At 43.0% G+C, this 25,641-nt stretch overlaps 1 protein-coding gene and 1 long non-coding RNA gene across 2 annotated transcripts; one reads left to right on the forward strand and one right to left on the reverse strand.

Moving 5' to 3' along the window:
* The first annotated feature begins 1,115 nt into the window (after window positions 1-1,115).
* On the forward strand, window positions 1,116-24,968 carry ARMC10 (armadillo repeat containing 10). Its single transcript, XM_006137534.4, has 6 exons — window positions 1,116-1,580; window positions 4,824-4,969; window positions 7,111-7,245; window positions 9,288-9,464; window positions 15,288-15,359; window positions 23,828-24,968. The coding sequence occupies exons 1-6, from the start codon at window positions 1,379-1,381 to the stop codon at window positions 24,125-24,127; spliced, it is 1,032 nt and encodes a 343-aa protein (XP_006137596.2). The 5' UTR covers window positions 1,116-1,378; the 3' UTR covers window positions 24,128-24,968.
* LOC142829101 (uncharacterized) lies at window positions 3,195-20,037 on the reverse strand. Its single transcript, XR_012903379.1, has 3 exons — window positions 18,453-20,037; window positions 9,781-9,942; window positions 3,195-3,328 (listed from the first exon to the last, which is right to left on the reverse strand). It is a non-coding gene; the product is annotated as an uncharacterized LOC142829101 (long non-coding RNA).
* Window positions 24,969-25,641: the final 673 nt, after the last annotated feature.

The raw sequence follows: 25,641 nt of genomic DNA on the forward strand, positions 1-25,641 counted from the left end.
CAATGTTATAACAATAATAAAAAAATTTAGCAAGTGCTGTAAGAGAATCACAAAAATAATTGCTAAACTTAGTAACTACTTTTTACTTAAATATTTTTGATCATTAGCTATTAAAATAAAAACAAATAGTATAATAACATGCATTGCACAGAGTAAAAGAAATAATATTTGCACACTATACTTAAATAGGTTACAAGGATGGGAGTGCAATTCAGGGAATCACAGCAGCAGATAAGACAAATTTGTGAATTGTTATGAGACTTCATGTCAGCATACTGAATGGGCAGAGCTGGCTAGTGAAATGCAGGCAAAGGCCTATATTAAAGACAGGCTTCTGTGACTGGGTTTCACCAGCAAAGCATTGACCACTGTTCACCTAGATTTCCAGTCTCCTAGACACTCAGGACTAGGGACCAGGAAGGGTAGGGTGGGGGACTAATAAATGTCCTTTAAATACTCAAATTGTGTTATACATTCCCTCAAATGCTGCATTTTGGATGTTTTACAATGTTTTGTCTTCTGTGCCTGTAGCAGTACAGATAGAGAAGGGTAGTGGGGGACTAGCAGTGAGAACCAATTAATTAGAACAGCTGTACCTTTAAGAACACAGTCAGGAAGCTGCCTTGTGCTCCTACACAGCTCTAGGGATGTGAATGATTAGTAGACTAAGCAAATGCACGTTTCAAAGCAGCAGTGCTGCATGGAGTCCAGTGGTAATTGTTATCCCACTTGCCCCTTTCTCTGTGGGGACAAAGTCCCCACTCAGAGGCTGACAGCGTCTCCCCGTGAGCTAAACCCCAGCTCCCACTCCCCTTCCTGATTTTTTCCCCTCCACCCCACTTCTGCCTCACCCCAAAGAAGTTTGATCCCCCAGGTCAGTACATTTCTGCCCTCTGCTCGGACCCCAGCCTCCTTTCCCCCCCCCCCTTCACATCCCCTGTATTTTTACCCCTGTAACTATTTTACCCCCTTCTGCCCTGCCTGTGTTGGGGCTTTTCCCTCTGTGTTACTCCTGCAGCAGAGTTTACCAGCTGCTCCTCCCCCCACTAGCCCTGATTTTGCCCCTGCACCGATTCTAACCCTGCCTGTAGTTGCTTCCCTCCCCATCTCCTCTGTTAAGCCCTTTTCTCTTTTTAATCCCCTGTAAAGTGTATTCAGCAGAAAGTTGCCCTAGAGGCAGGGCGAAGAGCAGGGGCTTCAGCAGAGCTACTACTGAGCATGCTCAGTGACCCTAAATTCTTCCTCAGTAGCAGCGCGTCAGCGGAGGGGAGTTTTGCAACTCAGCGGCTGCTGAGAGTTTGCGGGGAGAGGAGCGAAGGGTCCCGTTTTCGCTTAGTTGAGGAACGCGGCGCTTGGCCGAAGAGGGCACCAGGGGCGCATGGGGAATGCCAGGCGGGCGGTAGCGGCAGGGCTCGTGCTGGGGGCTGGCGTGTGTTATTGTGTTTACAGGCTGTACAGGAGTAGGAGGGCAGCAGGAGCCGCAGCCCGGCCAGCCCAAGACGGTGGTTTGCTGCCTCAGGTCTCCGGGCTTTCTGTCCTTCCCAGCCGTGCCTGGGGGGCACCTTCCAGCCTCCGCCCAGGTGAGATGCAGGGGGGAGCAGACTGTCAGCATCCGGCCTCGCTCCCACTAGCAGAGGCTTCGTCTAAAACAGTGGCTGACACGCGCCAGGGGAGTTTTTCAACATTTGTATTGCCGGTGAAATCTAGAGTTTGTAATAGTGACTTTTGGTGTAACAGCACTGCATAAGGCAGGCATGTCCAAAGTCCGGCCCGCGGGCCAATTGCGGCCCGCGGTCGGATTTAATACGGCCCCCACTTCTCCCGGCTCCCCGGTGCTCTTTTCAACTGGCGCGCGCAGCGCCGCTTCGGGCCGCGCTGCCACCGCCGCCGCAGTCCTAGACCCTGCCCTGTAGGGCACGTCCGCAGCCCCGCTCCCCCGCTTGGCTGCGGGTTCGCCCTGCCCCCGGGCCGCCGTGAGGCCAGCGTGCCCTGCGCTCTCCGACCCCGTGGGTCCTCCGCTTTGGGGCTGAGAGTGCGGGGACAGCCCCCCGCTTCCTCCACCTCTCCTGGCTCCCTGGTGCTCCTCTGAACTGGCGCGCACAGCGCGCCGCTTCCGTCCGCGCCGCCGCCGTCCATGGCGGCCGCTGCGGTCCTAAAGCCTGCCATGTAGGGCACGTCCGCAACCCCACTCCCCCGCTTGGCTGCGGGTTCGCCCTGCTCCCGTGCCGCCATGAGGCCAGCGTGCCCTGCGCTCTCCTGTGCTGCAGTCCAGATCTCAGTTTCACCCTTCACATTAGTGTAGGCAAGTTTTTTTTTCAATTGAGATGAATACATTGTAAAATCTCAGTTAATGTCAGTTGGTCTAAATCAGTTATAAATATATTTGGACACAGCATGTATAGTTGGTGTTATGTTCCTGTTCATATTTTTTTAACTTAAAAGTTGATAATATGTAATGTACTTTACAATGTTCCTGACATATATTTCAGCTTCCTGGATTTTTTTTTCATCTGGCCTTCAGATATGAAAGGCAGAGTGATTTAACACCTGTTTAGATTTGTCATCCATGTGATGAAATGAAAAGTATGCCATTTGCAATAAACTTTGCATAAAATAGTTAATTTGCATTTAATTTTAATGGTTCAAAGAATGTCAGGCAAAATGGTCGGCCCTCACGCATGTTCACTTTTTCAAATCTGGCCCTCTTTGAAAAAAGTTTGGACACCCCTGGCATAAGGCGTTAGCAGAGAGCACAGAGCTGTGTGCTTAGGCGAGTGAGGGGACCCTCTTTTGCGTTATTGGATGTTAGCATTTCTGACTTCCTGGCAGTAATATGTTAACCACCTTTTAGATCTTTACAGTCTAAGTCTTTTTAATAATGATGAGATAAATAACGATGAAAGAAACAGACTGGGCATGAATTTGGACAGCGGTAGAAAATGTGTTGGCATTTCTAATGGGAGTCTAGATTTGTCTAACTTCTGTGCAATGGGACTGCATTGGTTTGGTTTCCTTAGCTCTGTTTTTCATGAGAATTTCAGGTTACACTTTTGACATAGTTTGGCACTTCAGCTGTGACTATCTTCCATTTTTATAGTTAAAGTGATGTCACTGTTTTCAGAACATAATTGATATTGGTAAAAATGTAGGAAAATAGGCTTCAGAATCAGGCCCGGCCAAAGAGTTAACAGGACCCAAAGTGTCACACTGTTGCTGGCTGCGGAGCTTGACCAAGTGGCTTCCAGCCAAGGCAGCAGGCAGGTACCGGGCAGTTTGGAGCCCTTGACTTGTGGGGCCAAAGGCAACAGCCTAGTTCCTGAGGCTGGACCTGTCCAGGATAATAGCAATTTAGTGAGAGTGCTACAAGGCAGTATTTGCTGTGAAATCTTTTTAAAGCATGACTATCTGTTTACGCTTTCACCAGTACCGCAAAAGTCAGTAGGATTTGTAGCTACTTAGTACTGAAAGTCAGAGGTTTTATTTTGTTTAAGTGGCTAATGCCTTGATTCTGCAACTGGATCTGGATGGCAGACACCTGCTCTTATGTGGAGCCTTTGAAGTCAATGGAGGTCCACCAATTATCAGGAATTCTCCATGGAATTCTAATTGCATGATCAGGGAACCTATATCTGGAGTTAGATGCCTAAGTGACATTTGAAAAATTTAGAATTGTCCAGGACCTTTAAAAAACAAAAACAAAACACCTTTTTCATATTCAATGGCTACCCACTGTGCATAAGGACACGGTAATGAGAAAAAATGCTAACCAGGAGAATCTCCAACAGAACAAAGGATCCTTTCTTGAAGAACAGTGACTGCTTCTGAGTTGAGCCGGTCACTTTCACGAAATCTTAGTATTTAAATTAGAGTATCCCTTCTTTTTCACAAATCCTTGTCTTCATAAAACTGTATTCCCTGCTCAAGAGCTTCGCTCCTGAACTGGCTGATCACTATCTTTGACATCAATAGTGCTTGCTTTAATGAAAACTAGGTATTACATGATACTTTTGTGTTAAACTGACATAAGCTCAGAGCTCTTCTGTTGGCTAAGTGTCTTCATGAAGAAGAATAACCTTAATGCAGCAGCTGTTGCCTTATCAAAGATCTTTAGTTCCGCTCAGATCCTGCTGGATTATCTTATTCTTTATTCACCATGTTCTTTCCCAATTCTAGTAGGAATGTTACTGGAGATATAAGTAAAAAGGAAACTTTCTACTCTTCTCCCAAGTTGCCCAAATAAGTTGCCACATTCTATGACAGAAATGGAAGTAGCAGACATTTAAAAAAAAATCTCCATTGGATAACTGCATTGAATAAGGATCCAATCAGGATGAATAATGCTAATAGAATTATTTCTTTGTGAATTAGCAACATAATTATGTAACCCCATTCTAACTTTTATTTTACTTTCTACACTTTGTAGTTTTGAAACTATGAGGGCTCAAAGTCATGCAACTCAGAATGTTAACATTATTAAAAAAAATTTTTTTAAATTGAATAGAAATCAGAAACTACGTAATAGTTTTACTTAAATCCTCAAATCAGGCTTTCCTCAGATTACATGCTGAAAATTTGGGGCAGATGCGTTCTTTTTAAAAATACACACATTGAAATCCTGCTTTAAATGCAAAATAGAAGCCAGCCTTCGCTGGTATTGCGGTGGCTCTGCCATAATATCATAGGTGGATCAGTGAATCTTGGAATTATGTGACCTAGAATTGGCATGCTTTCCATAAGTACATGGCTGTAACATAGCTCTGTAAAAGTTTTGGTTCAGTGAAATGTTTCAGATTTGATTTGAAATAATTTTTAAACCTTGACAGACACGGATCTTCCAAAATCATCCAGTAACCTGGAGGCCCATCATCTACAGAGACTTATTCATTTGCTTGAGTCCACAGATGATCCATTAATTCAAGAACAAGCCTTAGTCACTCTGAGCAACAGTGCTGCCTTCTCTGTAAATCAAGTAAGTAATGTTCTAAAGAAAGCAGTTGTATTTTAAAAATGAGTCATCATAGAAAATGAGACCGCATTTTGCAGGGGGGGTAACTGTGGGATTGAGAGCAAGAAACTCCTGTGCTCTAATCCTAAATTGTGATTCTCAGGCAGATCCTAAAAGGTATTTAAGAGCCAGACTTCTGTGGATTTAAAAGGGTGTTAGGCACTCAAATAACAGAGGCTTGGGACCAACATGACCTTGTTTAAATTGTTTAATCTCTCAGCTGTAATTTTGGCATCATTACAATGGATATAATAACTACTGGGCTGTTATGAGCATAACTAATGTTGGTACAGAGCTTCATATTTTCAAAGCACTATTACATATGTGCGTTATCACTAACAATTTTATAATGCCAACTGAAGAGTTTGATCTGAGAGGTGCTGTAGACCACTACTGCCATTATCAGACCTTAAATTTGTGACGTCTAACCCCTTTGCTATCAGGGTATTCCTTTGGGAATTCAATATGTCAGATTTCTTTGTGAGATGTATGTTTTTCTGTACCCGCAAAGGGTTATTTCAAGCTTCCACACTTTTGTTGTTGAAGGAGGGTGAGCATCTGTCCCGTTTTTACTGGGACTGCCCTGTATTTAAGCTGTCTCCCAGGTGTCGTGACTTTTAAAAAAAAAAGTGTGTGCACAAAATGTCCCATATTTGCACGCCCCTGCAGGTCCTTGAGTTCCCCAGTCAGCACAGCTACAGCAGCTTCATATTTGTGGCCATAGTAAAACACATGGTGTGTGGTGTCAGCACCCCTGCCTGAGAGAGAAACCAGGTATGAGTGTCTTCCTTCCCTGTGCACCCTACAGAAGGGGGAAATTCTGCCAGCTTTTCAGGAACATGGGGCTGAAGCCCTGACTCCTCCTGCCTTCTCTACTCCCCCAGCATTGGAACCCCTTTCTTGAGCACACCCATCGTTGGCTGCAGCCCCCTTCCCAGGAGGCCCTCCCCGCAGGGCTGAAGCCTTTTGTGCTGTGGGGCTCAAGCCTGGTTCCTGAATGGCCTTCATCCACCACCCCTCATGGTAATCAGCCCAGTTCCCAGGTGGTTCCATCCCGCCCCCCCCCCCCTTCTGCCCCCCGCGGTAATTGGCCCTGTTCCCAGGATTTCTCATAATTATAACAATAGTATCTCAATTATTCTCTGGCTTCTAATGAGAAACTAAATTATCGTTTCTTTTGTAAAATCTTTATTCCCTCCTCCCACACACCCATTACAGTGACTGGGATGTCATGAGGTCCTTTTTCATAAAGAGAACTAAAAATGTTGGTGAATTCAGTTTTGGGGAGGAGGAAATAGGATTTTTGGCAGAAGGTTGCTGTTCAAAAATATCAGACTCGGAGGGATAGTCTGTAACTGAAAAAACTGAAATAATTTTAACTTTGTAAAGATAAGGAAACAAAGCTAAAGTTTTAGAACCTGCTAATCATAACATTCAACCTGATTATGCAAACCTGCATGCTGAAATCTTACTGAATTCAAAGGGGAATTCTGACATGGAGGACTTGAAGGGTTGGGCAAGCTGTCCATTTAAAATTAATGTACACTCATTGTCACTTGTCTGAAACATCTCTCATCTTTCACTAGCCAATTTTGATCACAATTTAGAGAGTTTGCTATTTTCAGATATTAGGCATATTCTAACCTCAAATGTTTAAGCAAGGTACCCACTGATTTCAATGGAAGTAGAGTATCTAAACCAAAATATGACCTGTTGATGACATTTTCTTACGCTAAACAAAAAAACCCCACACAATTGTTTAAATTGGATTAAGCAAAATATAACTGATGCTTCTTTCCCATTCTAGAAGTGAGCAATCTTAATTCAGATAGTTTTACAAAATTTGAGAATTTTAGGAGTGACGCTGCAGAAACATGTCATATTTGTTCTTATGTTATCTAAGAAAAAATATTTTGAGATAAAGGAAATAGGTTCTATAAATTGGCACCATAATTTTCACAATTAATATAAAGTGTTAAAATTAAACTACTGATATTCTTTGCTTAATTATCAGAAACCAGATCTGGAGGTTTTACTCAGGCAGAATTCCCATTTGACATAAGATTAGCAATAATATCCTATGTATGTATCTGTTTTTCTTTTAGGATATCATTCGAAATTTGGATGGCCTTTCTATTATTGGAAGGATGCTGTCAGATTCCATTCCTAAAGTTAAAGAAAAAGCACTAAACACACTTAATAACTTGAGTATGAATGTTAAAAATCAAGAAGAGATAAAGGTAAGTGCACTAAAAGGTACCATAACTGGAGCAAAATTGAACAACATAAAGTATGGACAGCTAGGAAATAATAAAAAAATATTTTTAATATAGGTATTGATTAAAAGGAGGATTCACCAACTAGGGATGTAATAGCATAGTCAATTAACCAATAAAAAAAAACAACATATAGGTTAATGCTGTAGTCTACATGCATTCCTCCCCTCCCCCCCCCCACCCTCGGACAGTAAATTTTTTAGCAGGCTGGCCAGATAAAGGTATCTATCACAAAGAGGCAGCGGGGGGAGAGGGAGGGTGGGAAGGGGAGGTGCTGGAGGGAGCCAGCTTTAAAGCTTGTTTCCCCTGCTCCAGCTCTGTGGGAGGGGGCAGGGTCACAGCAGCGGCCAACATTAAAATGTCCAAGAGCCCCCACTGGGGACTCTTGTACATTTCAAAGTTGGAATACCACCGGGAGTCCCGCTGACCCCAGGCTTCATGCTATGTTCCAACTTTGAAATGCACAAGAGCCCCTGCTGGGGCTCTTGTACATTTCAAAGACGGAACGCAGAAATTCTGATGAACTAATCGAATGGTTGATGGAAATCCCATCGACTATTCAATTAGTTAATCAAAATTTAACATCCCTAGTGGCAAGACAACAGAAGCTGCAGTCCTGGCAAGACACACACATCAACTCACTGTACAGCTACTTTGTCATATCTTAATACCACCATCTCTCTGCTTTCTGGTGTTTATCAGAAAGCAGACTCTAAAGCTGCCTAAAGTTGAACCTTGGAAAGACTGAAGGAATGCTGACAAGAACAGGGCAATGCCTCCTCTTTAACTTCTCCATTATTAGAGTTGGAAAATAGGAAAAAAATATTTCATGAACATTTTTATTTTTTTTTATTTAAACGTTTTTGTTTACATTTTTTAATCAGGTCTGATTAAGTCATATTGTAGAGTTGGGATTGTTTGATTCTCTCGTTCTACTGGGTACTCAAATAACCCTGGTAGCAAGAACAAACACTTCTGTTTATAACAGGTCGGGAGAATGTGTCTGATCCTCTCAGACACAGACCAGACGAAAGTGATCCAGGTTTAATTATTGCAACCCTTCCTTAGGAACAATTCCCACTTCCTGAAAAAGCTCCCATTGATACAAAATATGGCAGCCCATTTGCTTAGCAATACAGATTGCTGTTTTACTCCACCCTGCATGGGCTCCCCATTAAATACAGAGTTGAATTCAAACCTATCCCTCTACAACTGTGAACCCTTACAAAACCTGTGTTCAACTGTAAATGGAAACTGTTGTTCAATAAGAAGAGATCAAGGGATTTCTCTGAGCCATACTTGGACTATGAAATCCATTTCCACAAGAGATAAGAATGACCATGTAACTAACCACTTTTGCAACTAAATGCAAAACTCATGTCTTCTGGTTAGCTTTGCCTTCATAAAGTTATCCCATAGATGCACCCTGTCACATATATAAAACTTTATAAGCGATTCAAGTACAGGTACCTCTTGTATTTTGTATGGGGTGGAAATGAAGAGACATTTCTGTTTTTAAATACTGGGGTAGGAAATGTGTAGGTGGGAATAGTATAAATGCCTAGTCTGACAGCCATTCAGTGCCATTGCTTTGGGCCTTTCCAAAAGGTCCTTGTAAATTAATGTAGAGTAGTGGGTTTGTGGTGTGTGTGTTTTTGTTTGGTTGGTTGGTTTTTTGTTTAAATCAGAACATCTTGTCTAAAGGTATCTATCAGAAAACTTGAATTTTTTTAAAGATTATTTTTTAAAAATACAAGATGATAGTGTCCCTTAATAGTTTTTGCTAAAATTTTACAAAGCTTATTTAGCTGCTAGTGCCTTACTTAATGTTCTTGATGAAAGAAGAGACTGATTATACATTGTTTTATTTATTTATCCCCTTGCTGATAGAAATCATGATTTATTTTTTGAGTCCTCTTGACTACTGACATAGGGATGTAAATTGTGAACTTCTCTGGCTGGTTAACAATTTGTACATTTAACCATTTCTTTTTCTGTTCTTTAAGGTATACATTTTACAAGTCTGTAAGGAGATTGAGTTATCACCTTTAAATTCTGATCTGCAGCTAGCTGGACTTAGATTATTAACAAATATGTCTGTTACCAATGACTACCACCATATGATGACAAATGCAATTCCATACTTTCTTCATTTGCTCTCAGAAGGCAATGAAAGGACACAGGTACTGTTTACTGTGATATCGTAATACAGTGTAACAAACCAGATACTTAGCTAGTGGGAAGTCCATATAGACCTCACATGCTGCCCTTTAGTTAATTATTATGCGTATATCTGATCCAGGGGACCCCCGTAAAACTCTATGTATCCCCTGTGATCTCTGCCAGTTGGAACCATGAGATTCCGGGATCATACTCGCTATTAGAGACAAAATTCAGAGCCAATCTAGTTGGAGCAGTCCACTGACATCAGAACATCCACTTAAATACTGCAAACTCTTCTTACATAAATAGTTCCATTAATTGATTCGGGCTACTTACATAAGCTAGACCAGTGGTTCCCAACTGCTGGTCCACAAACCAGTGCCAGGCTGTGAATCGCTGGTTGCCGAGGTGTGGTGACTGCTGGAACTGAAGCTGGTTGTTCGTGGCAGCTCTTGGGGCCGTGGCAGGTCAGGGCTGGCCAAAAAAGATTCCCCAACCCTACCATAAGTAAAGAAAACATGGGAACCTTTTGTGTTGGACATAAATTAATATTTTACTTGATCAAACTTCATTTTAGATGAACTAATATGAGAAAGTTAAAGCGCTTAGTCTGTTTAATAATTTAAAGTAATATTTCTTTTCTTACTGATTTAATAAAACTCTTCTCCTTAGCTGCAGCACTAGCAAAATGGCTCAGGCATACTTATGTAACTAATGGCGAGTTTCCATTAGCAACTTGTGGTCCACGGAAAGGTTTGCATTGAGCCAGGTGGGCCATGGGCCAAAAAGTTTGAGAATCACTGGCATAAGGTGTTGAGTGATACTGAGCTGGAAGGCAACATGGTAGGCACACTGGTAATGCATGGCTGGAAGCTGGGGGTTCAGGTGGGAGGGAAGTGCTGGGGTTGGGGTGTAGATGGTATTGTGCATAGGTTGGGGTGAAGGTGACAAATTGTTGGGGTTAGGGGCACAATGTAGGAGTTAGGGTGCAGGAGAGGCAGGAGTTAATGGAAAAGGGGATATAGGATGGTGGTGCAGGGGTGGGGAAGTCCATGGCAGCCAAGAGGAGGGGGGGCAGCATAGTACCCGAGGTAGGGGGGGCTGGGGCACCAAGTTAGTCTAGGGTGCCATTTTCCCTAAGGCTGGCTCTGGCTGGGGTACATATTTTGATGGACTGGTAACATTCTATTTGGTAACATGGTTTGCCAAAAGTTTGTGAATGGGTTTGCTGGTCCATGGTATAAAAAAAGTTGGGAACCACTGAGCTAGAACATCAGCATTTGACCTTTAATCTAGTAGTATGTGCTTTACAGTGATATGTCAGTGCCACAAGATGGCGCTTCCTGAATAATAGACTCTCAGAAAGACAAGGAAAGAAATGTGCTCCTGATGCTTTTAATGGGAATTGAAAATGCAATATTTAAATAATCTGTGGTTATTACTAACACAAATCTTGATTGCTTTACTTGTAGCAAGTAGTCTCCTGGAACCCGGGAGACTACTTGCGAATACAAGACAAATAGGATTTTTCCCTAAATATCAGATATTCCTTGTATTTATCAAGGCAATAGCTGACTTTGAAGGTAGAGTCCTTTGATTCACAGAGCTACTGTCAAGTACTCTGAATGCCATGTCTCCAATTATGGTGGTTGTTGTAAATCACTGGATTGAGTATCTTTCCTAGTTCATCAACAAGCAGATTTTTCAAATTTCTCCCCTCTGTGACTTCATTCCCAGTAACCTGTTGTTACCAATCAAATTTTCTTGTTCGCTTACCCAGCACACAGCAAGAATCTTATACTGTTTTAGCACTTTCTGCCCATATGATCAGAGCATTGTAGTATTAACTAAATCTTCTTCCTAAATAAGCTGTTTTATTTGTATTTGTGACTGCTCTTCCTTGGCCTGTTACAATATACATTGACTTAGTGAAGATGTTGTACAGCACCTCATTGCAAGTACACACACCTCTCATTTCAAGAATTTATCTTTTTCTTCCCACGTTCTGGTGATTTCATTAGCCCTCTTCTTGTGATGCTAAGGATTCTCAAATCTGCCATTCCACTATAAGATGCTCAGAGCCAAGTATATTAGTGATGTAATAACACTCAATCCTTTCTTGTATAGCTCCCAATGATAGCTCAAATACTGCACCTTAAGAAATGTAGCATACCTGCATCTTCCTCCAAATGTACACAAAAAACACACCATAAAATAATCACTTATATGTACTTGTAAATCATAGATGTAGGCTTAGAAGGACTGTATTATCAGAAAAGTCATTAAATGTAGATTTCACTGTATATACACAAACAGTTGCAAAAGTATTTCTAACAATGATAATTTAAATTTACAGATAGGCAAAGTAAGAAAAATACAGCTTGAGAATTTATTTAAGGAAATTTACTTTGTATCTGTTGACAGTTTTCTGTTTTAATACTTATAAAGCTTTAACTTTTTGAATCTTAATATGTATTGCCACTAATTATTGTTAAGGCTGCAAGTCTGTCAGGGAGGTCACAGTAGTTATGGATAGATACTGTGACTCTGGGATGTCTGCAGCAGCTGGTGAAGCTGACCCCAGTGTCACCCAAGTAGCTGGGTCAGCCTTGGGGTCAGCCACCAGAGCAGTAGCATTGCCAAAAATGGCCCTGAAGCAGCACAGGTGCCCTGGGACATTTTCTCTTTCCTACCTCAAGCACTTGAGATTTTGTTAGGGTATTTATAATGAAAGTCAAGGACAGGTCACAGGATATGAATTTTTGTTCGTCTATGACCTGTCCATGACTCTTCCTAAAAATACCCATGACTAAATCTTAGCCTTCCTTATTGTTTGCCATCCATCATAATTTTACAATTGAATTAATAAAGCAATTAAAGATTAAAAGTAAACATTAAAATTATCTGTCAGAATTATTTAAAAACATAAAAATGTCTGCCAAGCCTGGTTATATAGTGGGAAAGGACAGGAGATCAGAAGTAAGAATCTGGAAGCTTTCCTTGGCAATTCCAGACACTTTAGGTTTTTTTTTTTGGTTTTAATAGTACAATATTGTAGCAAGACTGTAACTACATATCAGTTACAGAAGAAAACATTTTAAGGTGGGAAATATTTGTTATAGTCACTTCAGCATTAACTGAAGGGCAATTTAGAGCTGTACTGAAGGGTAAGGAGGCACAAATGAGCAAATACAACTTAAGGCCTCCTGAAAATCTCTCCATCCCTTCTTTATCACCCAAAAAAACTGGACTTTATTACGAATGCTTATTGAAACCAAAATTCACCACACACTAGGGATATGAAGAGTTACCCGGTTCTGGTTAACCGGTGAGGGCTGGAGCAGCTCCCCACTTGTCAAGGGCAGGGAGCTGCTGTAGCCGCCTGCGTGCCACTGCAGACTAGGTTCTCCAGCCTGACTAGAGCAGCCCCTGTTCATAGCAGGCCTGGGCACATTGCAGGCAGGGGCTGCTCTTCCTGGGCTGGAGCACATACACGCCCCACTTCCCTCTCTACAATCGGTTAAACATCATATTTAACTGGTTAACCAATAAAACAGGATTTTACATCCCTACCACACATTAGAATACTCCCCACTGAAGGAGCCTGTCACTCACTCCAGGTCAATAGATATTCTTGATCTCACTGAAGACAACCCTGTCACCAGTTTCTCTAGCAAAATGTATTGGCTAAGAAACTAAAAATGTATTAGCTAAGAAAAACAAATGAGAATTATTGAGAGGAGAAAGCAGGTAAAATAAGTAACATAAGTCTAAGTTTGTAGTCCAATTGAAAGCAGAGATGTAATATCTATTAATATTCATCAGACCAGAGATGCAGAATTGCTCACATAGTCCCTTCTTATAGTTGAAAAGTCTGGCAAATGTGCTCAGCTAAGGATGTAAATGGTTAACCGGTAAGCATTAGGTTTACGAGTCAGCCCCACTGAGCTGGAGTAGCCCTGGCCACTTTAGGCCGCTTAGTCAGTGGGATGACAGCCCCAGCTATCGAAGGCATGCTGGCGTGGCGCAGCCCCTATCATACCTGGCTGGTGGGACTCAAGTCCTGGTTGCCCTGCATCTGCTCACTGGAGTGAAAAATATAATGTTAACCAGTTATCAGCTAAAACAGTTATTTACATCTCTATTATCAGCACAGTATGGGCTTTTGCTTGTTGATTACAGGCAGTCTCCGACTTACGTGGATCCGACTTATGTCGGATCCGCACTTACGAACGGGGCTTTTCTCGCCCCGGAGCTCGCGGGTGGCGGGACCGCCCAGAGCGCAGCGGTCCTGCCACCGCGTCCTCCGGGGCGAGAAAAGCTGCTCCGGGTCTCCCTGGTGTGCTGGGAGGGACTCCCCAGCACAGCAGGGAGACCCAAGCAAAGCCGCACAGGCGGCGGGACCCCCCGCCTCTGCAGCTTTGCTCCTGTCTCCCTGCTGTGCACAGCTAATGCACAGCAGGGAGACAGGAGCAAAGCCGCACAGGCGGGGGACCCCGCCACCTGTGCGGCTTTGCTCCGGGGCAAAGGAGCAAAGCTGCGCGGGCAGCGGGGTCCGCCACCTGTGCGGCTTTGCTCCTGTCTCCCTGCTGTGCTGGGACTCCCCCCCCAGCATAGCAGGGAGACAGGAGCAAAGCCACAGAGGCGGCGGGACCTCTGCGCCTCCGCCGCTTTGCTCGGGTCTCCCTGGTCTGCTGGGGGAGGAGGGGGCGCAGCTAGTGCGCCCCCCCCCCAGCAGACCAGGCTTTTGTTGCGGGATGCCTGGGGTAGAGCAGCTGGGGTGCTGCTGGGTTGGTCCTGCGGGGACCTACCCGGCAGCGCCCCAGCTGTTCTGTCCCAGGAGTCCAGATTCAGCTGCTGCTGAAACTGATCAGCGGCTGATTCCAGGAAGCCAGGGGCAGAGCAACTCTGCCTAGGGCTTCCTGTAGTCAGCCGCTGATCAGTTTCAGCAGCAGCGGCTGAATCTGGAGCCAGTTCCAACTTGCATACAAATTCAACTTAAGAACAAACCTATAGTCCCTATCTTGCACGTAACCCGGGGACTGCCTGTACATGCAAAGGAAGTTTGTGGATTTTCCATTATTGAACACAGACCCCTTTGAATAAAAACATTGGCTGGCTAGTGCACTACTTTCCACATCCTAATGACTTAACCAACTAAACAATGGGTACTTAGAGTAGATGCAAATTGTTCTTATCAGCTTCTTGTAGCTTGAACACTCTAATTCACTATTTTCCCCCTTTTTCTGCCCCCCTATTTATTCTTGGATCTGGACTTTTAATACTCCGTTCATCTGAAGAAGTGGGTTGTGCTCATGATACCATCCACACATCTTGTCAGTCTTTAAGGTGTTGCTAGACTATTCATTGTTTAAGTTTTTCCAGTTACAGACTAACTCGGCTCTCCACCGAAGCTTTTGGAGTTACTACAGATAGACATAAGTGTAAATGAGGGCAGAATTTGCTCCTACAGTATTTTTTCTCCTCAGTTGCTTTAGCTACAATTAATTAATTGTTAAAAGCTGACACTTTGCTTATCTTTGTTCAAAAGCAATAAGTCAAGACAATCCTGGTACAAAAGAGTTTGTAGTCAGAAAGATGCGAAGATAACAAGGGCTTATTGAGAAGCTCAGAGGTGGGGTGGGGAGTGGCTCTTTTCTTACGGTCATCACTGATAAAGTTAATCTTTACGTAAAACTAGGAAGGGTGATAGTGTGGCAAATTCTAATAGGCAAAATAAGCGTGGAAAGTAGGAGAAGGCACTTGCTAAGAAGACAATGAGTATTAAGATTTCTTCCCCTTATTTTAAATATTTTCCATGTCAATGTGTTCCTCATTTTCAGATTCAAGTTCTGAAAGTACTCGTGAACTTATCTGCAAACCCAGTCATGACAAGACATCTTCATAGTGCTCAAGTAAGACTTCTGCCATTTTCAAACTGCTTCAGTACTGAACATTTTAGTACAAAAGTTCATGATGCTCTTGTTAAATCTACCCTTCAAATTGTATGACTTTTAAACAGCTGTATGTTTAATGTTGGAATTTTATTTTGCATAGCCACAGGCTAGGGTAGCTAAAAACATGCAAAGTTATCCTAAGTAGTTTTATATCAAAGATATCACATTCACATATGAAGATTCATGCAAGTGCATGGTTAATGTGTCCACTATATGCCCACTTCCTGTACTATAATGCAGAATGGTTGGTAGTTTGTAGAAGCCCTTGCTTTCCATCCCTCCTCACCAAATAAAGGCATTGGTTGCTGCTCAGATGTGAGACACACACAAGAATATACCCAATTGATAATTTCTCACCTTGGTTCATCTCCAGTAGGAACATATGGCCTCAGAATGTGCTGCAAATCCTTTCAAATGGATCCAGCATTGCAAATTACCCTCACTTTCTCAACAACTGTTGTTTCAACTGTCATAACTCTTGCATTTGCTACCTGTCTCAATTTCAGTATATCCAAAACATCTCTATCCTCATACACAGGTACTGTTTTGATAAGATGACATTTATGAACACAGTACCCTCCAAATGCAGCTCCCAAGGCAAATTACAGTTTTGTGAGGCACTGGGCCAAAGCTGATGGGGACTTGTCCCACCACTTTTGCCTGCAGTTCCCCTCAATGCTCCTGCCAGGAAAAAGCAGTCATGCCACAGGAAATTGCCCCACTCTGCCCATCCAGCATGCCTGTTGTGGAGAGGAGTTGGGACACTGGGGGCTTCCCCTGCTCCCTGGCAGAAGCGGCAGATGGGAGCAAACCCTCTCCCAAAACCTCACTCCCCGACAGGAATGCTTGGCAGAGAGAGCAGATTGGGGTGCCCATTTTTTCTGCCCCCCACCATCAGTTAATCAGGACCCCTGAGCATGGAGTTGTCGGGGGGACGCCCCTGACGGGGGTTGCGGCCCCCTTTTACTGGCTCGCGTCTTGGTCCAGGCCCTTCTCTCAGGGCATATGTGGTACCCAAAATCCCAAAAGTTTCAGCCCCTCTCTCAGGGCATATACGGTACCCAGGCCTAGTTCTGGAGAAAAAGCCTCTCCTGGCCCGAGTGACTCCCCAGGTGCGGCAAAGGGTGGTAGGGGGACCCAGGCCCTCCCTCTATACTGGGTCCCGGCCCAGGGCCCTGTGGGCAGGGACTCTAGGTCCTGCCAGCTTGGTGGGGAATCCAGCCGCTACGCACCAAGTTGGATTAGGAAACCTCTGCCGTGGCACCCCCCCTCCCAGCCTGTCCGTCTGGGCGGCGGTCCTTACCGGGGCCGTAGTTGGCAGGGCAGGTGTGCCCATTACTCCGCAGGGTTGGGGTCGGCTTCACTCCCAAGGTCCCACGCTAGCCTTCAGTTGGGTCCAAGCTGCCGCAGGAACACTGAATTTGCAGCCTGGCTCCTCCTAACCTCTAGCTGCTCTCCTCCCTGCTGGGCCACTGCCTGCTTTATATACTGGCCTGGCTGGGAGCATGCCCAGCAGGGCTGTAAGGGCGGGGCCCTTTCAGCCAGCTGGGCCTGGGCTACTCTCAGCCCTTTAGTGTGGGGCTTGTTTGCCCCATCACAGGGTCCCATTGGCCCAGTGGCTATTCTGCCACTGTCCCAAGGTCTCTAATTCATGTAGTATTTTACCTCCCAGCAGCTATCTGTGCCCTCAGCACACAGCTGGTTGCATCCATTTCAGCTATGTGACATTTATTTACAATGTCAACAAATGAAATCTAAACCCCTTCAAACTGGCTTTTATATGTACATTGTTTTACCATCCTCTGACCTTCTCAAAACAATCAGACAACACAACATTTAGGTTTGGCATCCCATTTTAAAACCCCTTCGTGGGAGTCGCAGGCACAAACGACTAATCTGCTGTCCTCCAGATAACATGTCTGTCTTCAGCTCCATTATTAGGATGTAAGCAGCAGGTCAAAGTAAAAAAACAAACAAACAAAAAAGACTGACTTGTTCTTGTTGAGGTTCCATTTCATCTGACCATGTACTGCAGTTTTTTCAAGAGACACTGTAAAGCTAAATGTTTCAGAGGGGTAGCCGAGTTAGTCTATAACTGGAAAAACTTAAACAAGGATGGAGTGTTTCAAGGGCTTTGTCAAAGAAGAGCATTCTTAATCTGAGCACATCATTCTCATCTGTGGAGATGGCATGCAAGGCCCGATTTTCCCCTCAGTTCCTTCGTACTACCCTCAGTCATAGACGGAGCACAATCTCCTCTGTTTCCTTTCTTGTGAATGAGAACAGATTTAATTAATCAGTTATAAATCTTTCGGTTAGAGTTTCTAGGTTCCTTTTTTTTTGTTTTTTTTTAAACCCTCTTAATGTAAATAGTTTCCCCTCAAACTGTTGAGAAACACCATGGCAAAACTGGGCCTCAAATGGCGCCCTCACTGAGAGACTTCATAACACTAAGGTAGCACCAAGTTAAACCCTGTTTTTAAAAACAAAAAAAAACAAAAAGAAGAATCAAAACAATACCCGGTTCACCTAGATTTAAGAAATATGACCCAATGCCCATTTCAGATGGCCATGGGTCTTATATTTGATACTTGGTTGAGGTGCATGTCCCTCAAAAATGCATGCATTGTTGCAGCATCACAGCCAGGGCGCGAAAAGACAGGGTGCTCAGATTAAGAATGCTTCTCTTTGATGAAGCCCTTGAGCCCCAAGCAACCAAAAAGAGGAATGCTCAGCAAGAGACCTCTAATAAACAGAAGGAATGTGCAAGTTCTTCCCCTAAATCTCAACCAAGAAAGAATGTCTCTCCAGCCCATGCCCTGCCTCCAAGAATCAGCACTGGAGACAAGTTGGGCATGTCCTGCACCGGCCACCCCCATGCTGCATCAATTGTGGACCCTAAACCAAGAACACGGTAGTCAATAGCACCAAAGCCGTGGATGGACCTGAAACTAGATAACATCATGGTGCCGCCGACACCGTAGGTGCTGAGCCAGACCTTGGCACCAACAAAAGCTAAGGCTCAATCCACGTGGCTACTACTACACTCACCAAGCCCGGAAGTGTTGCCTTCCCCATTGATGCCTCCTCTATCAGCACCTAGGTTACCCGCACTGTGAGAGTCTTCTAATTCTCGGCATTTCTCGTATCACAAACGTTGTACCAACTGACGGCGGCACTGCGGTCTCGATCGCTGCTTCATGAATCTCGCATGCAATGTTCCCCGTCTCCATCACTGACTAGATACCCCCCCCGTTTGCTGAGACCACCAGTTCTCTCCTACTGCTCGGAATATGAGGATGACTAGAGGAGTGTGTTTTCCTCTCCAACCAGACTATATAGTCCTTATGACAGACACCATCCACGGTACCATCACCACCCCCTTGTTACTCTGAATGGTGCTATCTCCCTTACTACAGACCATGGTGATCACCAGGCAACAATTGTGTTCCATCACCACATCATTCCATGATGCTGTCCACAGGCCCTTACCACAACCATCTTCTCATAGCCCTCCTCCACCAACAGAGAACCCAGATATCAGAGGGACAGCTGATGTCAGACCATGAACCACACAATCCCTCACCAACAGATGACAAATCGTCCTTTCCTGATGAGGCGGTCATTCCAGATGAAAATGTCTCCAACCGACAACCTGAAACTATTTCATGAGCTTTTCAAAAGGGTTGCTATCAGCCAGGAGATTACTTTGTCCAACATTTCAATGCCATAAAAAGTCTCGCTTCAATTGTAATTTCCAGCCCCACTGTGACAATACTTACCTGCCTTCACCTCATGGGGCATATAGTAGTCACAACTTACATGGTTCCTTAAGCGCGTCTCCACTTTCATTGTCTCCAACGCTGTCTCAGTGTATACCCCAGATAAGCATCATGTACATAGACAGGTGTTCATTACCCTGAAAGTTATCGAGTCATTATGCTGGTGAGCTGACCCAGGGAACCTCCTCGTCGGTGTTCCCTTCCACCAGCCACAACCATCTATACAAATTACCATTAAGGCCTCTCTCCTGGGCTATTAGAGTTCTTTGAAGGGGGTCAACAAAGATGTGGACAAGAGGGATCCAGTAGATATAGTGTACTTAGATTTCCAGAAAGCCTTTGACAAGATCCCTCACCAAAGGCTCTTACTTAAATTAAGTTCTCATGGGATTAGGGAAGATCCTTTCATGGACTGAGAATTGGTTGAAAGGAAACAAAGGGTAGGAATAAATGGTACATTTTCAGAATGGAGAAGGGTAACTAGTGGTGCTCCCCAAGGGTCAGTCCTAGGGCCAATCCTATTCAACATTCATAAATGATCTGGAGAAAGGGGTAAACAGTGAGGTGGCAAAGTTTGCAGATGATACTAAACTGCTCAAGGTAGATAAGACTAAAGCAGACTGTGAAGAACTTCGAAAAGATCTCACCAAACTAAGGGTGTGTCTAGACTACAGGGTTTTGTCGACAAAAGTGGACTTTTGTCAACAAAACTAAACCTGCGTCTACACTACCGCTGAGTTCTGTCAACATAACGTCGACAGAACTCAGCAGTTTTGTCGATGCTGGTAAGCCTTATTTTACGAGGAATAACGCCTTTTGTCAACAGAGTTCTGTCGACAGAAGGCATTATTCCATCTAAACTGTCCTTTGCGTCCACACTGTTATGTCGACACAGCAAGCTGCTTTTTTTCGACAGAACTGAATGTAGTCTAGATGCTCTTTGTCGACAGAAGCTTTGTCAACAGTATCTGTCGACAAAACTTCTGTCGACAGAACCCTGTAGTCTAGATGTACCCTAAGTGACTGGGCAATAACATGGCAAATGAAATTTATGTGGATAAATGTAAAGTAATGCACATTGGAAAAAATAACCCCAACTATATATATAATATGATGGGGGTTAAGTTAGCTACAACTAATCAGGAAAGAGATCTTGGAGTCATCGTGGATAGTTCTCTGAAGACGTCGGTGCAGTGTGCAGTGGCAGTCAAAAAAGCAAACAGGATGTTAGGAATTATTAAAAAAGGTATAGAGAATAAGATGGAGAATATCTTATTGCCCTTATATAAATCCATGGTATGCCTACACCTGGAATACTGCGTACAGATGTGGTCACCTCATCTCAAAAAAGAGATACTGGCATTAGAAAAGGTTCAGAGAAGGGCAACTAAAATGATTAGGGGTATGGAATGGGTCCTGTATGAGGAGAGATTAAAGAGACTGGGACTTTTCAGGTTGGAAAAGAGGAGACTAAGGGGGGATATGATAGAGGTATATAAAATCATGAGTGGTGTGGAGAAAGTGAATAAGGAAACGTTATTTACTTGTTCCCATAATATAAGAAGTAGGGGCCACCAAATGAAACTAATGGGTAGCAGGTTTAAAACAAATAAAAGGAAGTTCTTCTTCACACAGTGCATAGTCAATCTGTGGAACTCTTTGCCTGAGGCGGTTGTTAAGGCTAGGACTATAACAGGGTTTAAAAGAGAATTAGATAAATTCATGGAGGTTAAGTCCATAAATGGCTATTAGCCACTATGGGTAAGGAATGGTGTCCCTAGCCTCTGTTTGTCTGAGGATGGAGATGGATGGCAGGAGAGAGATCACTTGTTCGATTCACTCCCTCTGGGACACCTGGCATTGGGCACTGTCGACAGACAGGGTGCTGGGCTGGATGGACCTTTGGTCTGACCCATTCTGACCATCTGACCCATTCAGTATGGCCATTCTTATATGTTCTTATGGGCAGGAGAGCACATTTGTACCATCACTGTGCTCAGGGCAAATGGACAACCCAATGTCACCACCATGTTCTATATCTGTCACCAGGATGGTGCCTGTTCTTCATCCTTTTATGCAGAGGCCTTGTGCCTATGGAACTGGTGTATTAACAGCTTCAACCTCGTTGCATCGTACCTCTTGTGGATCAGCAATACAACAGTGGACACTGTTAGCACTTTACAACAGACTATGAATAGGAGAGCCACACAGAAGTCATACAGAACATATTTTTTCACTGGGGATTTCCAACAGTAGTTCTCTTCGTGACTTACTGGAACGCCTAATGTCCCTAGTACTGCTCCAGAACAGGAATAGGACCAGACTCGCTAGGGGACGCTTTCCTAATCATGTGCCCTTCTGTTACACATTCCCTCCAATACCCCTCATTCCAAGGGTCATCAGAAAGATCCTGTCAGACAATGCCAGAGTTATCCTGCTATCCCCAGCGTGGCCCAGACAGACTTGGTTTCCCTATCTCTAATGTCTCGTTGACCTCCTTACACTCTTCCGATTTGCCTGGACCTCCTGTCTCAGAAGGCAGGTGCCCTCCTCCATCCTCAACCAGAAACACTGCATCTCACTGCATGGTTTCTTTCTGGTTGTCGTGAGTATTTCCTCTCCTCTTCTAAGTAGTGAGGGAAGTGTTACTTCAGACTCAATGACAGACTACCCACAATACTTACCTGCACAAGTGGAAATGTTTCACAACATGGTGCCGTGGGAGGGATACCCAACCAGCCTTTGTTTCCCTAAATGCCATCCTTGATTATATTATGTATTTCAGGCACAGGGCCTAGCACTCGCCTCTCTTAGAGTACATCTTGCTGCTATGACAACCTTTCACCCTCTAATAAATGGCTTTTCATTATGTGCATACCCAGTCAATAAGGCATTTCTCAAAGGATTACAAAATCTTTAGACCCTTGGCCCCCATGTGGAACCTGGAACTGTTTCTTGACTCATTACCCAGACTGCTGGTCGAACCCTTAGCCACATGTTCGCTCTCACTATTAACAGTGAAAACAGTATTCCTAGTGGCAATAACATCAGACACACAAGTTAGTGAGATTGCGGCCCTGACAGCATCTCCACCTTGCACAATGTGCCACAAAGACAGAGTGGTCTTCCGACCACACCCTACTCTCTACCCAAAGTTTGCACAGAATTCCATGTCAATGAGCCCATTGTCCTCCCTGTGTTCTACCCGAAGTCTCATAAGTCCTGTGAGGAGGCAGTGTTACATACCTTGGACATACGCAGAGCGCTGTCCTTTTACACTGACTGCACACAGCCTTTCTGCAGCTCAAACTCTATTTTCTCAATTGTGGAATGCTCTCTGGGACCACTTACCATCCCACTTGGGGCTGATGCAGAAATCTGAGAAACTTAGTTTAGTGATGGCCCCTATTGTTTGAGGCTCCAGGCAGTTGCCCTACTTGCTACTCCCTAATGCCAACCCTGACTTTTCTATGTAGAAAACCAGTTGTGGCAGAGATGGACCATGGAGTTTTTATAGCATTTTGTGGGGGTCTCAAAGAAAAAGATTGAGAACCCTTGATTTAAATGACATCACATTGGCAGGATGGATAAACATGCACTGCCATTGCCCATTCTGTGTCTTGTCTATGGATAAGCATACTTCATTGCAAGTTTTTCAGTCCAGTATCTTTTGCTAGTCCTGCAAATTAGGATAGTGGGATGTAATTGTGATTACATCTTTAGGCTAAGTTTTTGAAAATTAATAAAAAATTAACTGTATTTGGTCTTGCCCCTGAAATTTTGCCTGAATCAGTATTTGAATGGCCACAGTTTGGGTACATCTAGACTGCAAGCTTCTTTCGAAAGAGAGCATCCACACCTCAAAACTGGATTGAAAAAGCGATCTTTTTCGAAGGAGCGTCCAGACTGCATTGACACTTTCTCGAAAGACAGACCTGATTGTTATTCACAGAATGGCCACCAGGGCACCTGTGCTTTTTTTGATTGCCTCATCTTTCGAAAAATGTCCCTGTTGTGCATCCACGCATGCCTTTTTTTCAAAATAGCTCTTTCGAAAAAGGGGTTCTTCCTCATAATTTGAGGTTTACCAATGTGGAAAAAAACCCTGCGTTCTTTCAATTTAATTTCAAAAGAACACGATTGCAGTGTGGACGCAATGAAGTTTTTTTGAAAGGGCTGTTTTGTCGAAAAAAACAATGTAGTCTAGACATACCCATGCTCATTATTGTACCAAAATTGTATCTTTAGCCTGTCTGCACTTTAAAATACTTGACAAACTTTGAGGCAATTAAAATACCATTAGAAATAAAAGCAGTATTCCAGCTTTTAAAAATGAAAAAGGGAATTTTCCAATCGCATTCTAGAGATTCAGAGAACAAAGCATGTGTCAGGCTGCAAAACATAAACTAGTGTTTTATAAAAGGAAAAATGTGCAAGTCTGACATGTTTTTAAAGCACATAGTAGCTGTAATGACTGCCGGTATAAATAGGGTTTCTGTTTGAGTTGGAAGTTGTCTGGTATGTAGCTCAATTTTTATTTATTTAAAGAAAACATTTGTTTTTGAGGGGGGTTTACATGAAGAATTCACACATTTAATTCTCAACTGATGATTAAGAATGACTTTCATGTATTTAATGTCATAGGCACCATCATTGCTGTCACTTTTTGACAACGGCATAAACAAAGATATTCTGCTTCGAGTCTTGACTTTTGCTGCAAATTTGAATGAGAATATGAAAAATGAAGAGGGCATCATTACCCAGGATCAATACAGTGAAGATTCAATTTTTTTTCTGCTTTCTGGGCATTCTACCCAATATGCTCAGAAACTGTTAGGTTTATTGCATCACCAGGATAAAGAAGTGAAAGGACAAGCTGCCAAAATAATAACACTGCAAAGAGGAGATATTCAGAGCCCTAATCCTCTGCTCTTATTTTGCTGAGCATCATTACATTACTGTCAGCAAGACAGCTTACAATGCATTTAAAACAAGGTTAGAGATTTTTTCAGAGTAATGTAAAACAATGGTCTCTCACTTTGGGCGTGGAAATATTTACACTTCAAACAAAAAGTAAGCCATGAAACAATGAACTAACCTTTAAAAGAATGAACATTAAAGAGACCTGTTAATGTTGCAAACAGCACACTCATTTATCATGCAGGTGTGAACATTCACTCTAGGCTGTAATGTGTCAGATTTACAGCATTTAATGTAACTTTAAATAAAGGTTAGATTACTTACATTTTGCTAATGTAATTCTATTAAGTTTACATTATACTTGAAATAAAATATTGGACTATTTAATAAGAAATTAATCCCTACATTATTGTTTGGGAGAGAGCATAATTAAATTATATAAACATCTTTTGAAGGAAATTAGAAATAATTTTAATGAGTAGCTTATAAAGTTTATATTACCCTCTAATTGCAAAGTGTATCCACTCAAAAAACAAATGCAGATACTGTATTTGAATATAGACTGTAGAATATATAGTAGAAGACATCTTGTACTGAAACAAGGTTGCTAAAAATCCCTAAGCAAAAAATTATAGCTTTAGTTGTGCCTCTATAGTTAAGGTTGCACCACAAGTACTGTTTAAAGGTCAGTCCTTCTAAATCCTTTAAAATCAACATGCTTAGCTAGATTCCTCTGAAATTTGGTATGCTTTGACCAGTTTGGCCTTTAGCAGTGAAGAACATGGCTATTGATGTGGAGCTATAAACCCCAGGAAAAATTTACCATTTTTCAAAAAGTGTCTAGGGGCTTTTTTTTTTTTTTTTTTTTAAACACAGAGCTAAGCTAGGGCTTTTGTGATGTGGATCAAAATAGTCTCAATTGGATGAGTTTTACACAACCTACTAAATCTTGGGGGGAGGGGAGAACACACTCCCAAATAGTATTGAAGAACTTCTATTTGCAGTGCAAATCCATGCATATGGAAAACCAGCCAGAAGGTTTCTATTCCTGCCATTTTATATGCTTTATAGCTCAATTCTTGTAACTGCTCTAAAATGTGAAAGGTGATTTAAATGGCTTCAAAATTTGGTGTGCTCATGGGGACACAATTAGTGATCCAAACTTGGAGTAATGTGACCAAGGGGTTCCTGAGTTACAGACTCTGTTCCCTCAATAACTACCTTTTGCTGCCTGATATTGTTAAACTGAAGTCCTAATGACTGGATGACTCACAGACCTCATTAAAATTGATGGCTACGCACTCAGCCTTCAATTAATATTGTCAAGGATAAGTAAATCAAAACCACCAACAACCTCTACCCCAGATGTACCTGGCATTGGCCACCACTGTCAGCAGACAAAAATACAGGGCTATGTGGACCTTTTATCTGACCCAATATAACTATTCTTGTGAATTTAGCATCCAGTGCGCACACAGAAGCCAAACAAAACAAAACAAACAAAATCTATACCCTTCAAGTCAGACTTGTGTTTTAGA

This window comes from Pelodiscus sinensis, chromosome 1 (genome assembly GCF_049634645.1).
Source record: "Pelodiscus sinensis isolate JC-2024 chromosome 1, ASM4963464v1, whole genome shotgun sequence".
Taxonomy (NCBI): domain Eukaryota; kingdom Metazoa; phylum Chordata; order Testudines; family Trionychidae; genus Pelodiscus; species Pelodiscus sinensis.

Bases quoted from the DNA above. Each gene is read 5' to 3' on its own strand.
- ARMC10 (XM_006137534.4), top strand. From the start codon at position 1,379: ATGGGGAATGCCAGGCGGGCGGTAGCGGCAGGGCTCGTGCTGGGGGCT. The intron at 1,581-4,823 runs GTGAGATGCAGG...AAACCTTGACAG, and splicing joins ACCTTCCAGCCTCCGCCCAG to ACACGGATCTTCCAAAATCA. The intron at 15,360-23,827 runs GTAAGACTTCTG...TTAATGTCATAG, and splicing joins GACATCTTCATAGTGCTCAA to GCACCATCATTGCTGTCACT.